Source organism: Lynx canadensis, chromosome B4 (assembly GCF_007474595.2).
Source record: "Lynx canadensis isolate LIC74 chromosome B4, mLynCan4.pri.v2, whole genome shotgun sequence".
Lineage (NCBI taxonomy): Eukaryota > Metazoa > Chordata > Mammalia > Carnivora > Felidae > Lynx > Lynx canadensis.
Genome location: NC_044309.1, coordinates 137,754,371 through 137,771,265, shown reverse-complemented (window position 1 = coordinate 137,771,265; position 16,895 = coordinate 137,754,371). Strand labels below are relative to the sequence as shown.

The window sequence follows — 16,895 nt, the reverse complement described above, 5'->3', positions numbered from 1 at the left end:
TTTCTTTAGACGGGACGTGCGTGGCAGCCCGTGGAGCTGGGTCAAACGTGGCTTCCCACGAAGCGTATGGACCACGAGGCTAGTTGGCGTGACGTTTCCAGGTCTTACCTGTGTCCCAGCTTTCAGACGGCGTGTAGCTCCTGACAATGACCCGAAAGACGTTAGTTTTAGAAAAGCTACCTTGCCCTAAACTGGAAGAATGTGAGGACTTGGGAAGAGAAAGCCCAGGCCGAGCGGCCGCCGTGTGGCCTCTGCCTTCCCAGAGAAAGTGGGAGGGTGTCTGAACACTCTTCGTGTCCACGGCTAGAACAGAACTTTCCGGGGGCTTTACCATGACACGTCCGCCCCGCTCACGCATGTTCCTTATTTCAGAAGGACCTCGAGACTGTGTCTGGCCTGAAGGAAGGCGTATCCTCGAATCCTTTCATTATAAGAGGGACTGTATGTTTTCCAAAGAAGGGGGAAGAAACCACTTCCTTTAAGAAAAGAGACAAATTGACACAGATAAATCTCGAATCCGGAAGAAAACCGATTTCTGACAGTCAACGTAACCACAAATAGTGCACAAAAAACACCCCGGCGTGCGGCGTGTCTACGATGTGGAGAAGAAAGGACCCATTTTGAGGGGTGGAGAGCTGGGTGTTGAGCCCAGGTTTTCTCCTACTCTGGGCTTGGAACCTCCAGCACGTCCCAAAGTCCCGGGGTCTGCCTCCTTTCCTCTTCCCTTCAATAAACATAACGACGAACTCAAACACGGCTCTTGGGATTCAGGGAGATAAGGCCCATGCGGTGGCTAACCGGTGCCGGATAGCCGGGCTGTCACCGTCCCTGACCCCGGCACGGGCTGCCCACAAGACTCGGCAAGGTGGGCCTACAACACAGAGGCTCTTCCTTGCTCCCTCCCTCCCTGTTTCTGGAAGCGGCCGTCACCCGGGACACTCCCTCTGGAGCACGTCATGGGAAAAGCAGCCAAGACTTGAACCGTTTATAAAGGTCTGTTGGGGTCACCACAAGGGCTGCTCGGTCACGAAGGCCGCAGAGTCCTTTAACGCATCATCTTCACAGGGTGTCCCACGGATCGCACAATCCCTGAGTTACGAGGTCGAGAGCGGGGCGTCAAAAGGGATGTTCCTACAAACAACGTGGCTGTGGAGCCAGCTGGGGTGCACGGGGTCAAGTCTCGGCGCGGCCTCTGTCCAGCTGTGTGACCGGGCCACGTTACCTAATTCCCTCGGGCTCGTTTCCACTTGCAAAGCGGCAACAATCCGGGGTTTTCACAAGGATTACGCGAGCCTCTGCACAAGCTGCCTTTTTTTCCTCCTGCCAGGAATGCTCCTTCCCGCTGCTTTTATTTTCCTTTAAAGTACTTCAAACATATAGGAAAATATAGAGTATAACACCCACCGCCCAGATTTCCAAACTGTGACGCTTTCTCACACGGCTTCTCGTCTCTGTTGAAAGTACCACCTGCAAGGGCTGAATTCCCCACGGAGCTCCCCCCCCCCCACCCCGTCTCTTTCTCGGCCGGAGACCCCTCCCTCCGCCCCCGCCCCCCTCTCTTCTCTCGGTGGGTGATCGACACAGTAAAGCTGGAGCCAGCTTTACGAGGTGAGGTGCGCGTCCGAACCCACCCACCCCACGCGGCACTCTCTGGTGCTGGAGGTTTTACGGGAATTGAATCCTACTGAAGATATCCTTCAGCATATTTTCACTCCGTGCCACTTTTTACATGGATTCGTGTTGACACAAGCGGAGCGAATTCATTCCTTGAAGTTACCACAGAGCGTTCCGCTGCAGGGAACGCGCACGGTTTCTCTGCTTTCCTTGTTTCCTGTTCGTCCCCATCACAGGCACCGTCGCATCGCACGTACCATGAACCATGGTTGCCGGGCACACCCCCATTCACGTCTCCTTCTATTTATTTCCTTTTAATTTTTTTTTAATGTTTATTTTTTTTGAGAGAGAGAGAGAGACAAAGACAGAGTGCGAGCGGGGGAGGGGCAGAGAGAGAGGGAGACACAGAATCCGAAGCAGGTGCCGGGCTCCGAGCTGTCGGCACAGAGTCCGACACGGAGGGCGAACCCACAGACCGTGAGATCATGACCTTCAGTCGGGCGCTTAAGCGACTGAGCCACCCGGGCGCCCCATTCACATCTCCCTTTGAACAATGTCTGTCCCCGGTGGGCCTGCTGGGTTTAGAGTGCATCCGCTTTGCACTACTCTCTCTGCACAGGTTTTATCAGCGCACGCTGTTCAGCACAGCACGAACCCTCCCTTCCCACCGTCACTAAAGTCAGTGCAATCGTCACGAAAACCATCTTCCTGGAGCAGGAATGAGTGAGAAGGCAGTAGGGAGAAACGTGCTCCGGGTTCAGGACTCATATGGGGGCCACGGAGGGGAAAGAACGCAGAGACCTTTTGTGGACGCTGCCGTGGAGAACATTCTCCCTCGGTTCCCCGGAGGGCCCCGGTATTCCACGCTCAGAGCCGACGACCACACGTACCCCTGTTGCCAACCGCTAGCTGGGCCGACCCCGGTCCAGCCCAGTCAGTCCCGACCGGAGACCCACTTCTGCCAGGAAGCGTGTGGAGTCAGGTGCACCCCAGACGGAGCCTTTTCGAATCGAGGGCACGGTTTACGCCACGTTACCCCGGGCTCGCTTAAGTGCTGTCTGGAAGGATGAACCGTTTTACGTCTTCTTCCTTCCCAGTGATCCCAGAGGTTACCCGAGTGGCCCCCGTGTTTCATTTCTTTGTTTCTGCCTTGCTGGCACTCGATGTAGTTCGTAATGCAATGTAGAATTTAGGGAGATGGCTCGTATACATCTCCGGATTTTAAAAAACCGTCATTTTTATTAGAATAGGAGCCTCTGCTTTAAAGAAATAAGAAGTCAGATTTTTTTTTTTTTTTTTTAGAAATGTGGCTGACTGCCTTAACTGAGTTTCAAGTATTATTTGATGCGTGTATGGCTTTTAAAAGAAGCGTACTGTGAGACACACGGCACAGCAGGCCCAGGGGAATGGGCTATGCTTTATCATGTCTAAAGAGTTTGCTGCACAGAGATGTGACCTCTTTTCCAGCTAGAGAGAACAATTTTCTCGGCAGGAAAAAAGAAAAAAAAAAAGAAAAAACACAAAAAACCAAAACCAAAACCAAAACACGAAACCAAAACATTTCTAAATAAAGCTTTTAAGGATACAGCACACTCACCTGTAATAACAGATCCATCTGATCCCGGGCCACTTCCTAAATACTGGTATTCTGTAAAGCTGAAGCTTCCGGAACTGTCCTCCCCAATGGACTGAGAAATCTCTTGGATGTTTCCCATTTCTTGCAGGAATTCTTCGGATAATGGGCTTTCCAGATCATCAGCCTCGAGGGGGGACAGGGGGCAAATCGGGCTTTCGGCGTCTACCATCTTGCTTAGATGGTTCTGGAAACGCAACCTGGGAAGACAGAGAAGTAGCTTGTGAACCATGGATATAGAAGAACACTGGTTTTCCTCCGATGAAAGCATCATACCTGAACTTATAACCTAAGGAGGGACGTCGCTAACCACCTTTTCTCAGCATGCCTTTAGATAAGCACGCTAAGGAAATGAAAATCTTTAAACACAAAATGTGTAAGGACACAAAGCCGATCCTGGTAGAATCACTCACCTGCTACTGAGTCTACACGCTGTGCTCAGCGCAATCTACTATATCCGAGCTGGACGGAAACAGCAGCGGACAGAGTCCCCACTTCCCTGAACACCGCGTTTGGTGGGGACACAGACAGTTAACAAATAAACAAATACACAGGTGGACTGTCCGATCCTGGTCCGACGGCTCATCGGATGGGGAACGGATGCTGCCTTACACGGGACGCTGCCTTGCAGATTTGGGGATAACAGGGTCTGAGAGGGGGAGGTGTGCGGAGGTCTCGGGGAAGAATGTTCCAGCAAACAAATGGCAAGTGCAAAGGCTCCATGATGGAAGCCTTCCAGGAGCGAGCAGGTCGAGGTGGCTCAGCCGAGGGGTGCAGGGCGAGTGGGGTGGGGGGGGGGACACGCCGTCAGCATGTTCTCCTGGTACCCGTGGGCTAATTCACGCAGGTTTTCCTAAAACATGATTGTGCACTTACGGATACATCGTAGAACTAAAAAAACCCAAACAGGCGCGTCCCTGACAAAGCCAGACTGTTTCAGCTGGCAAAAAACCAACAGAACACGCTCCAGGTGGGTGGGTCCTGTTATGAGCTGAACTGTACCCCCACCAGAATTCATATGTTGGAATCCTAACCCCCGGGACCTCAGGACGTGGCTATATTTGGAGGCAGGGTCTTAAAGAGGTGTTTATGTCAAAAGGAGGTCTTTAAAGGGGGGCCGAATCCAATCCGATTGGCGTCCTTCTAAGAAGAGGACACTTGGACACACACGAGACAGCCGGGGCGTCCGTGCGCACAGGGAAGGCAGCCGCCTACAAGCCCGGGGGAGAGGCCTCCGGAGAAGCCAGAGCCGCCAACACCCTGTTCTCGGACATCCAGGCTCCAGCACGGTGAGAAGGAAACGCCTCCTTAAGCCACCCAGTCTGTGATGCCTCGTTCGGCCTCCCTGGCAAACGATCACGGCCACAGAGTCAAAGCAGTGCCACGTCCCGTGTCGGTTGGTTTCACACTCCTGCTCAAACGCCCAAAGCCACTTCCTGTGACCTCCGGACTGAAGTCCCCCTCCTCGACACAGCACTCGCGATCTCATGATGCGTCTCCTTCCTGATCTCGCCTCTTCGCCGTCTCCCTGTCCCCACCGTGACCCGCGGCACCGGGCCGCCACCTGGTCCACGCCTTCCCCGCACCGCTTCATTTCTGCACCTTCGTCCGAGTCCACCTGCCCGAACTGCCCTCCCCACCTCCGTCCCCCTGAGATCCCGCCCCACGACCACCCCCGGGCCTGGCGGTCAGGCGTCCTCAATGAGACGGACCAGGCGACGCTTGGCTTCTGGAACCACTTTCCCAGCTGAAGCGGTCACAGTGAAGCCCACGGCTCCCGGCACGGAGGGGACCCAAGCAGGTGCATGCCAGCAACGGCCAGGGCTCTCCGCCGAGGTGAGGATGCCGTTCCCCAGCGAACCCACAACCCACGGTACTCGCTCCCGTGAAACGCTTCCGTGAAAGTCACATCTCACCCTTGGAGTTCTGACAAGCAACCATGATGGTGACAGTCACACACGGGAAAAATCAGAGAGAATCGTTAGCCTTTCACGAGCTTTAAAAGGAAGGGACCTTCCTTCTCTGTAATCTAGGAGTGTAGATGGGGCTGTGAGTCTGTGCGGTTTTTCTACCGTATTTCGTTCCGCATGGTATCTGGAGGAAGATTTCTTCAAATGGCAAGCAAGACGGTGGGGTAAGCATTGCTTACGATGTTCTTCACCATGAAAAACTACAGTCCCTCACTTCAAGGTTTAACCATGAAGTCCAGCCTAATAAGTATGGGCTGGGCAGAGGCTGCACTGTCAGTGGGGCTGTGACCACCCCCCTCCTCGGCCCCTTCATATTCCCGGTGCTACAGGGGACAATGCAGGTGGACAGCAGCCTTTTTGTTTCCCTGCAAGTATTCTGTCTTTCCTGGCAGGAGCGTCGAAACTGGAAGAATCGATCGCGAACTGTAAGATCGTGTTAGTTTCCTTGTCGTTACATTCGGGGAGTTTGAATACTGTGGGACCTTATCATTTTACTTTTCAGTTGCTTTTAAAGCATACCTGAGATTTATTTAGGGAAACGTCCGTCTCACTGCTAATGAAGAGCTAACGAGATAAAATCCCTCCAGCGAGTGAGGCAATACCGTCCTGAACTCTGGCCAGGGGACTGGCGTTTGCACAAATCACCGCCCGCCCTTTCTGGCTTCCGGCTCGAGCAGATGAGGCTCGGCTCCTTTGAAGGCGTCCCCAGGTAGAGAGCGCAGCCCACCTGCCTGGCGGCTCCGGGCTCCAGGGCCTCCCCGCCGCCCCCGGCCCCCATCGCTGTGGCTTCTGCTCAAGAAGCAGAAATATCACGGGAAGTCTGGCTCTGAAGCCCACATAGCACAGCCACTGCCCAGTTCCTCGGAGAGCAAACCAGGTGCCAGTTAGCGTATCCTCTGCCCTAAGTGCCTTAGGAGGGGCAGGCGGGCGCAACAAACGATCCGTTTTCTCCGCAGCTCCCAGTGTGGCAGACGAGGCAAGGCAGAAACGACTGGAGAAAAATCAGAGAGCGCCAGCACAACTCCAGTGGGGCTTGGGTTTCCTAGCGCAGAGAGGCTTCCGCGGAGGCCGAGAGCCCAGGAAAGGACAGCGGGGCTCCAAGCCCGGCTCCCACCAAGATGCATGTGCCCGGCCGTCCTGGCCCTCCTTCCCTGTCCCCGGGGCCTGCGGGGCTCTAAAGGCATCTGTTCTTTGCCGTCCCATTTAAATGTTAGAGCTGCGTCTTGTATATCAGAAACGCCAACGTGAACGGCTAAAATTCAACTTTCAGGTCTCAGGAGTGCATTTACCAATCGGAGTATTCCTTTGGGCAGAGTATACAAAAGTGACAGAACATTAAAAGAAATGATAAGAATGGAAAGAAGGAAGGGAGGGAGGGAGGATGGAAGGGAGGGAGGGAGGAAGGATGGAAGGGAGAGAGGATGGAAGGAAGGGGGACAGAAAGGGAAGCAGATACGATGAGCGTTTTGTGCCGAGGGCCGCTGAAACACTGGAAGGACTGTCACATTAACTGATAACCTGTAAGCATTCGGCACATCAACAGCTCTTGCACGGCATGTTGTTGTTGTTGTTGTTGTTGTTTTTAAAGACGAGGCTAAAATGAGTCACAAATGGCATGATGAGCTCTTACTCTGAAGCCGAGGAGGGTCCAGCCCAGGCAACTCCGGGTCCCGGCAGCCCCGCGGCTCGGTTCTGATGGGGCCCTAATTCCACGGGGCGTGAGAACGTTTGACGTGCGTCTTGAGGGTAGAGAATGGATTTTGCTAACTTTGTATCCACGCTTCTCGCACAATCTAGCAGGAGGTGCGGGGTTTGTGTTTCTGACGCTCAGCCAAGCCTGGCACAGCAGGCGCAGTGACACCCCCAGGAACTGGGCGACAGCCCGTGAGGACGCGGCCCGCTCTGCGTCAGCACGTGTGGCCGGCCGCCACCCAGATGGCAAAATGGCAGGGCCGGTGTGTCCAAAGACAACACGACGCAAGGGCATCTAGAGCAGAAGTCAGAGTGATTCTGCGTTGGGACACTGATCAGAAATTTGCACGGTGAAGTATCATCATCCCAGGGGCTTAAAAACAAAGCACAGGGGCACCCTGGTGGCTCAGGCGGTTGAGCGTCTGACTCTTGGTTTCGGCCCACGTCGTGATCTCATCGTTTGGGAGTTCGAGCCCCGCGTGGGGCTCTGTGCTGACAGTGCAGAGCCTGCTTGGGATTTTCTCTCCCTCTCTCTCTCTGCCCCTCCCCTGTTCATGCTTTCTCTCTCTCAAAATAAATAAACTTAAAAAAACAAAAACAAAAACTTGGGGCACCGGGGTGGCTCGGTCAGTTAAGGGTCTGACTTTGGCTCAGGTTATGATCTCATGGTTCGTGAGTTCGAGCCCCGTACCCAGTTCTCTGCTGTCAGCACAGAGACTGCTTCGGATCCTGTCTTTCTTTCTCTCTGCCCCTCCCCTGCTCACAAGCACTCTCCTTCTCTCTCGTTCTCCCTCTGTGTGTGTGTGTGTGTGTGTGTATGTGTGTGTGTGTGTGTGTCTCTGAAAAATAAACATTTAAAAAAAAGAAAAAGCATACAAAAGGAAAAGAAATCTCAGCCTCACAGTAAAAAACAAAGTCCCAGATCGGCAGGAAAGAGCGTGCATCACACAGGGATGTAGGGAGCTGAGCTGCGGCCCGTCAGCAACTTCCCCAGGAGGAGAGACCCGGGCGCAGAATGTGGGGTAAAGACATGAACAGACAGGTGGTCAGTCTGACTCTCCACCTTAGAAGCGACAGAGAATGTGGGAGATATTCTGTGCTGGCATAAATCAGGCGCTTCGAAGAGACAGTGAAGAAGTTTCGTTTTGTCAAATGACTGGAAATCAAAGACCCAGGAGGGATCAGGTCCTCGTTGGCTCCTGGGGCTGTGACTGTGTACAATCTTTCTCTGTGTCGCTACGTTAGTAATGGAGTTTCTTGGACCTTCGAGGCCCTTCGTAAATATTTTCTGAAATTAAGTATTAAATAATAGCTCGATATTGCCCCGACTGTCAACACATTTTTAATTTTAATTCTTTCAAGATCAGCTACATGTTTATTTTCGGGAATGCGACTGTAACAACGTGATGGCATTCCATTTAAACACAAAAAAAACACAGTTCGTCCCCATCTGATACATCTGACAATTAAAAGCTATTTGTTTACATCTACTTTTTATTTTTAAGCATTCATTATCTTACGTTTCAAGTTTAGAAAGTTATTTTTGTACAAAGGCTAGCTGCCCTTCCCCCCGCCGCCCCAAAATAAGTACTTTAAAAGATTTTGCTGTCTCTATAGTTAAGGCTGAAATAACACTGAAAAAACAAACTTGCATTTTCCTAGATCGTCTTTGCTACCATTAATTTTTGCAACCATAAAATTTACTTCCAAACTTACAAGGTTGGATATACTAATTCAACTGTGACTCACTTTTTTGTACTCAGAGTCTTAGATTACGTATATGAAAGCTAATTTATTAAACCTTTGCGCACAAAGATGAACGCACCTGCATTGCAAACTTACATGAAGAATGAAGTTACAAAAAAAGTAAAAATGTTATTAAAGTTGATGTGTGTGTAAATCACTTACAAAAATCCCCCAAACGGGATAAAGTTGTTCATCCCTGATTTTCCTCGTTTGGCTGTCAGAGTTGAAATATGAATATAAAATGGTTAGAATTCAAAACATTTTTATATGCGAGGGGATTAGATACTCGAGACAAAGAACAGATGAATTTTCCCCACTCGGAACTTGTATTCGACACAAAAAGGGTCCAAATAAATAGTTACAAACATTGGACTTTTACTTTGCTACGACTTATCTTTCTGTAATCCACCTGAGTTTGTTATACTGTAAAACCCCCCTCGAATTATCACTTCATGTGCTTACCGATGTCACCTTATAGGAACCCATTTACATTTCCTTTTGCTAAATTAGGTCCGATAAGACTTCAGAATGGTAGAAAGGTTAAAGGTGGAATTTTTGTCAAAGGAGTACCATTTGCACGGCAGACAAGAGAGCCATCAGATAATTTTCCCATTTTCCACCCACTGTAATTCACTACCTTGTCAGATTCTTTATACTTTTCTGTACACCTTTTAGATCTTTAATATTTAGAGCCTCGTAGCTCAATTTGTTGGGTTAGGACTTAAAATCACATTTCAAAATAAACAAAGAAATGCTAAAAAGCCTCTGGGACCTTCACCTGGCACCAGAAGTTCAGAGAAATTGAGTAATCATTGCCGTCTGCATAATGATCAGCGAGGGCGCTCCCAAAGTCAGTAAAGAAAATGCCTCGGGAAATACATCTGAAACGGAGGAGGAGAGCACCAGGCTGTAGCAGTGGTTAAGAAGGCAGGGGCTGGCCTATTTCAATGAATGCGACCAAAAATGGGATAATTATGACTGGTTTGCACAGTGCACAGCTTTATCTGGGAACATCTAAGATCTTCCCCGGCGACGCCTGAGGCATCGGCATTTTGTAATCACAAGAATTTGGCCCATGAAAATGCGTGAGGAGCCCAATGTGGCAGAGTAGCAGCGAACCCCTAACGTCTATCTTTCGAGGCGCAAGAAGAATGTTCCCTAACACTTCCAAGAAAACTCCTTCCAGGTTTCCACAAAGTTCACACGACATGGCAGCATTTCTCTTCACTTCAAACCCAGCAAACCTTCCCATTTTCCTGGGACGGGAATTCTCATTTTTAAATCTCATCTTACCTTTGTCGGTGGGGATACTACAATCGTTACAGGCCAGCTGTCACTTTGGACACACCGTGTGCCTGTTGCAGTGAAATCTGAGCTGAAAAGCTTGTCGCGAGAATCAACAGTCAACGGAGACGAGGTTCACGTTTTACCAGGCAAAAGCTTTGCTCCGACGCACACAGAAGCCTGGCAACGAGGGTAACGCCGGAACGTTGACCCACCGGACGGCAGAGAAGCAACAGGGGACCCAGGGCCACCCCAGGGACAAACGGGAATGATGACATCGGGAGCAGGGGAGGGTCTGACTGGTTGTGGCCGGATGACATCAGACACGTGACAGCAAACTTTGTAAGGCCGGGCCTTCATTTTCTGAGTGAAACCGACGGTCACCTTGGGGTTGAAAGACCACGTTTTATGAACTTCAGGAAACACACGGGCATCCCTGAGCTACAAACTGGCTTAACCCTGGAGAGGGCACTGGAAGAGGCAATCTTAGCCCTGCAGGGACCCGCAGCCCCAGGGCAGAGGGTGCGGGGCCGGGAACAGGGTAGAGAAGGAGACGGTAACACACGGGTTGAGCCCCAGTAACAGTCACATGCGTCGTTTGAGTTTTCCCGGTACCCGGGGCTGGGCAGGCAGTATGGGTACCGTTTCCAGAGGAGAAACTCAGCAATCCAGAGAGTAAGTACCTCGCCCGGCTAGTAGGTGGGGAGATACGAACAGGATTGTCGAGGCTGTAATGTGGGGAATCTGGAGGGTCCAGAAAGGCTCCCTGAAGGCGGGACGCCCGAGCCGAATCCTGAAGGGTGGCGAGAAAGAATGACAGGGAGAGGGTAAGGGGCGTCTCTAGCGTGTGCACGGTGACCTAAAGCATCACTGAAAAACCGCTGAGACGGGCAGTACCGCCCTCTTCGAGACCTGTCGGCTCCGCGTTACTGCCTGGCTAACAACCCTGCCACGTCGCGGCTTGAAACGCAAGCGTTTTCGGTGCTCACAGTTCTGCGGGCCAGCGGGCCGGGCGGGCCATCTGGTGGCGGCATCACGCGCGGATGGATGGCCGGTGGGGGTCGGTGCCGGCTGCTGGGTGGGCCTTTCTCAGCGCAGCGGCACCCCAAGGGTGAGGGCAGCAACTTCGAGGCCACGGGCCGCGTGGCCCAGGGCAAGCCACAAGGCGAGCTCGGATCCGAGGGATGGGGACATGAACCCTCCCCCCTGATGGGGCAAAATCTGTGCCCATCTGTGATGCAGCACGACGGGAAGTGGCAGGAGACGAGCGGCAGAAGCAGGAGAGGCCAGTGGTGACGGTGGAAGGGGTGTGGTCCTGTGCCTCGAGGCGACAGGACTCAGGGCAGGGTGCTGGCCAGCAGGGGGGCCTGGCGACACTTGCCTTAGGACTTCCTGGCAGGTGGGCGGGATCTGGTTTTAAAGGCGAGGAAGAGGGGCGCCCGGGGGGTTAAGCATCCGACTGGTCTTCAGCTCAGGTCATGATCTCAAGGTCCGTGGGATCGAGCCCTGCGTCGGGCCTGCACTGAGTGTGAGACCTGCTTGAGGTTCTCTCTCCCTCTGTCTGCTCCTTTCCCGCACTGGCTCTCTCTCTCTCTCTCTCTCTCTCTCTCAAAATAAGTAAAGGAACTTACGGGAAAAAAAAAAAAGCCTTAAAGAAGAAGCATCCAGAGGGCTTAGGAGGCTGTTGAGACCGTCCCCAGGAGATGTGCCCGTGCCCCTGGGAGGGAGGGCCGGAAGGACAGGAAGAACTGTGACGCTGGGGGCTCACGGCAGCAGGGACGCGGGGCAGACGCAAGGCTTGACCTACTCTCTGGCGCAGGTAACCGGGAGGATGAGGTGAGGTCCAGGAAATCCAGGACGTAAGGACAGCAGGTGTCCCTGGCGGAGGCAGAGAGATGACAAGGGCAGTCGTAGAGCAGGTACGAGGTCTCCGAGGGACACACGGGCTGGGCCCCTCAAGCCGCCTCCCCTCCCCGGGGAAGTCACAATACAGCTAGCGGGGCTCACCTCCCCTGTCCTTAGCAGCAGTCGGGGAGGACGCGAGTCCCACCCTCAGGACTGACCACATGACCACATTTCTTGGAGCCTGGGTTTCGGTACCTCTGGTCGGGGTCAATTACATCTGCCAGGCCGGTTGTTCTGAGCGTTCGCGAAACGATGGGCACGTGGCTCCTCCCCAAACAATCGCGCCCCCGGAGGCCAGACAGGGCCGCCTTCAAGTGCACTGCTCAAAATACACCCTGGAAAGCACTGAGCCGACGCCAGTCCGAAGCAGAGCGCTCGGGCCGTCCCGCCAACCTCAGAGAGACACGCAAGACCAGTTCTGAAGAAAAAAGTCCCTTTATCTTTCACTTCGAGGGGACGCCTCACTGGAAGTCCAAATTTGCTCAAGGTCTAGAGCAAGGAGAACGAGGGTTACTTCAGGCAACCTCAACATCCCAGGGGTTAACGCCGGTTTGGTGATCTCGGGAAGGTGATGAGAAGGTGGGTCTCGTTTTCAACCGTTCCCCTTGGACTTCCCTCCAGGTTCCAGACTAAGGCCATGGTATTGAGTTTGGCCGGCGGACAAGTTCTGGACGTGCCTCCGTTTCTTCAAAGCCCAGGGAAAAGCAGCATCGGAAGAGCAGAGCAGGGTTCTGGGCTAAGGGAACTTCCCGGCATGGAAAATGCCAGAAGCTTTCGATGAGGGCAAAGCCTCTCCAGCAACGCTCTGGGCGCCCAGCGCCCCCCTCGCCCGTGGTCCGTCGGCAGCCCTTCCGCACTCAGAAGAATGACTTTATCAACATGGGTCCACCTCTCTGCAGGGTGAGAACCACATCTACAGCTTCGTCATTAACGCAACATAACGAAATCAGTAAGTTCGTCTTCAGGGTTTTCTGCCTGACCAAGGGAGGGATGCCTGCTCGTTCTCATTCTGTGTTCTGCTCTATGGCAGGTTAGACAAAAGGAGGGGGAAAAAAAGCCTGAATGTGGGATAGCTAACATAATACTTCCGCTGCTTTCCTCCCCCTGCGTAAGGAGACGAGGAAAAGGAAACGCTTCCTCTCTGCATCGGTTCGAGTTAGAGAACTGACATTCGACGTTAGAACTGTATTTCTTCCGTCACCGAGAGGCCGTTGTGCCTCTCGGCATCTGTGTGTGGCCTGAAACGGGCAGTTGGGAGGCAGCTGACGAGGACACTGCTCTTTATACTCTGAGGAGCTCTCAGCCATTGGCGAGGGGGTGGAAGATAAAACACGTTGACCACTAACCACCCCCGAAATACACGACCCCAGGAGGACTGTGGGAGGAGACTTTGAGGGGCCACAGAGGAGAAACCTGACGGCCATATTCAAAAAGCAAACAGGAGTCAGGCCTTCCAGAATTCGTTATTTTTTTAAGAATCCTTTTTAAAAAATTCTTTAGAGGGAGAGAGAGCATATGAGCGGGGGAGAGGGGCAGAGGGAGAGGGAGAATCTCAAGCAGGCTCCGCTCTCAGCGTGGAGCCCCACATGGGGCTCGATCCCATGACCCTTGGATCACGACCCGAGCTGAAATCAGGAGCCGGACGCTCAACTGACTGGGCCACGCAGGCGCCCCAAGCTTCGTATTAAAAGTAAATTCTGGGGGCACCAGGGTGGCTCAGTCGGTTGAGCGTCCGGCTCCTGATTTCGGCTCGGGCCATGAGCTCACGGTTCACGGGATCGAGCCCCGCGTTGGGCTCCGCGCTGACAGTGCAGAGCCTGCTTGGGAGTCTCTCTCTCTCTCTCTCTCTCTCTCTCTCTCTCTCTCCCCTTCTCTCTTCTCCTCCCCCTCCCCCCTCAAAATAAAGAAATAAACATTAAAAAAAATACAAGGCTTAATCTCATTAAGTGTACTCTTGTCCCAGTCCCGGCTGAAACCACGGCAGAAAGATTGAAACAGAAAACAAAAAAACAAACGGTGTAAAAGGATATGTCAACGGGAGCCCTGGAGGCTGGAGAGTAGGTGGGGGAAGGGCTGGGGCACAGGGTGTCAGGGCACGGCCTCCCCACACTGCAGGGGCCTGACAGGGGAGGCCAGGAGAGACCAGCAGGCCCCGGCGGGGCCCGTCCCCCTCCCGGCCTGACGCGAGCGTCCCCACCCTCGGCCCGGGACCCCGCTTGGTCACACAGACAACCCCCAAGCACCAGGCTTGCTCCGAGGAAGGCCTCTGACGGGAAACACGGCAGCCAGCCGACCGGCCCATCCAGAAAAGTAGACGTGGAGGAAACAGCATACAGGAGGAAGAAAACGACAAAACCAGGGGAACCGTTTCTCACAGCCCCGGAAAGAGAAGCCACCGCCCTCGTCGAAAGAGAACGTGCCACAAAAAGGAATGTTCAGAGAACAGAAAGCTCCCTTGGGAATTCAAGAAGCCCACCATCACAGACTTAATCAAGAGCTGTAGGAGGGAGGCCTCGGTCTCCCAGAAGGAAGTGGGGGGCAGGGAGGGAGAGACAAAGGAGAAAGGCAGGCAGGAGCCCAGGGGAGGCACGAGAGCGGAGGACATTCGCCGCCAATGAACTCAGGAACATGTCTCAGAAATGAAGGCCCTGGAAGGGTCCACCGGGTTCCCAACAATGGGCACATACGGACCCACAACAAGGCACATCACCGGGGACAAAGAGAAGGATCCCATAGGCTTTTGGAAGAGGGAAGACAGTCACATGCAAGAGATCACACACCAGACGCGTCCGTCTGGGGTCCTCAAGAGAGCGCTGGGGGCGGAAGTAAGGCTCCAGACCTTTAGAACGCGGAAGAAAAATTACTTCTGACGCCTTACTAAATATTCAGGTAAGCCATCCACCGGGTGGGCGGGCAGAAAAGTTCCCTTTTATTCTCTTCGTGCGGTGACTGTGTCTCTGGGACTCTAGACTCTTCTCCCTCCGTGATGCTCAGTACTTGTCTCGTGTTGGGGGTAATTCTTGCGGAACGTGGGTTTTCCCAGAGGCCTGGGGTTTACCTCTGCCTGGCCCGCTCACTCGTGGTGGGGCAGCAAACGTTTCTTGTATGCATCATGTCGTCACGGTTTTACAGAGCTCCGTGGGTCAACTCCAGGACCTGGTCACGGCTGGCCATGATTCCAGGCACAACACCGCCACCGATCAGATGCTGACGTTGCTGAGGATGGCCGTAACGCTTCTCGAATCCTCATCGCCCGCCGAGGAACGTGTGGCCTCATTTCAATCTTAAAACACCCCCATGAGGTGGGCACTATTAATATGCTCACTTTACTGATAAGGACCCTGCAGTACAGACAGGTGAAAGGACACGCTGGGGGTCACAGAACCAGCGGAGCCGGGGTGTGAGCCCAGACAGGCAGCCTTGGGTTTCTGCTCGTGAGGGCCATGGAACCACCCTCTAACGTTCAACCCAACTATGAGCAGTTTAGGGATCTGATAATCCGGTTTCTGATTACCGGCGAGTAGTCAATCCCAGTTCGTCCGTGCGGAGCACAAGCTCCGCCGTGTGAATAGCGTCCTTTGCCAGAGTCCTTAGTAAAGTTGGGAGGTGAGGAAAAAACCCCACAAAAACCCAGCGTTGTTCTGATTTGTTTTTATTTTTTAAATTGTATTTATTTTTTGGAAGCAGGCTTCGCGCCCAGCGTGGGGCTTGAACTCATGACCCGGAGATGGAGGCCTGAGCTGAGATCAAGAGTCAGATGCTTAAATGACTGAGCCACCCAGGCGCCCTAAGTCGTTTTTACAATAAAGACTGGAGGTTTCTGCTAAAGGCAAAATGAAACGGAGGGACTACCGGCATCCCCAGTTCTTACGCTGCTAAATGCCTGCATAGCTAGTGAGAACGGTCCCCTCATCCAGTAGATGGAGTCACTTCTGCGAGCACCTTCACACGGACCCCTCGAGGCTCAGAGGAAGCGTCCGAATCAAAGCGTCAGTGCCCGTGCTGACTAGGAGCTGGTTGCCTGTTCCGTTGTGCGTGTGTTTTTTTCTTTTAAGGGGGCTTTATTTGCCTGGGTGGCTCAGTTCAGCATCTGTCTTCAGCTCAGGTCACGATCTCGCGGTCCGTGGGTTCGAGCCCCGCGTCGGGCTCTGTGCGGACAGCTCGGAGCCTGGAGCCTGCTTTGGGTTCTGCGTCTCCCTCTCTCTCTCTGGCCCTCCCCCACGCATGCCCTGTCTCTCTCCATCTCTCAAAAATGAATAAACGTGAAAAAAAAATTTTAAGTGGGTGTAGTACAACGGGCATACAGTAATCTGTGCATACCTAAAGTATGTAATTTAATAAGTTTTGATATAGGTATACACCTGTGAAACCAGTATCACAATCAAGGTAATGAACATATCCATCACCCCCAAAGTTTCCTGGTGCCCTTCTGTAATCTCTCCCTCTTGCCCTCCACGCTCCCGTCCCCACCGACCTGCTTTCTGTCCCTGTATATTACATGTTTGCATTTTCTAGAGCTTTATATAAATAGAATCATATAGTATACGCACATTTTGTCTGGCTTCCTGCACTCGGCGTAATTATGTCGAGATTCATTCACATTGTCGCGCATACCGATGGTTCATTTTTCTTTATTGCAAAGGAACATTCCAATGTATGGCTGGCCACCGTTTGGTGATCCCTTTACCACTGATGGGTATTTGAACCATTTCCAAGTCTTGGCTACTGCAAACAAAGCAGCTATCAAAACTCACATACGGTCTCCAGATGGACACATGCTTTCTTTTCATTGGCTAAATACCTGGTCATGGGATTGCTGGATCATACGGTTAAAAAGTGTTTAACTTTTTAAAAACCGCCAACCTGTTTTCTAAAGTGTGTGTGTCATTTCACAGTCCCTCCAGCGGTGTACGAGAGCCCCAGTCCCTCCACACCATGGCCGACACTTGGTATGGACAGTCTTTCTCATCTGAGCCCTTTTAACGGGTACGTTGTGCTATCATACCACCACCGTGAAAGCTGTGAAAGTTAGCATGGGACTGTAGGTTCAA

General features: G+C 52.7%; 1 protein-coding gene across 1 annotated transcript in view; it reads right to left on the bottom strand.

Annotated features, from left to right (window-relative positions):
• Nucleotides 1–16,895, bottom strand: part of PPARA (peroxisome proliferator activated receptor alpha) — a 70,121-nt gene that overhangs the window by 24,497 nt on the left and 28,729 nt on the right. Inside the window, exon 3 of the mRNA XM_030320930.1 lies at nucleotides 3,212–3,447. Coding sequence (XP_030176790.1) covers nucleotides 3,212–3,419 — 208 coding nt within the window. The 5' untranslated portion in view covers nucleotides 3,420–3,447. The remainder of the gene's footprint in view (nucleotides 1–3,211; nucleotides 3,448–16,895) is intronic.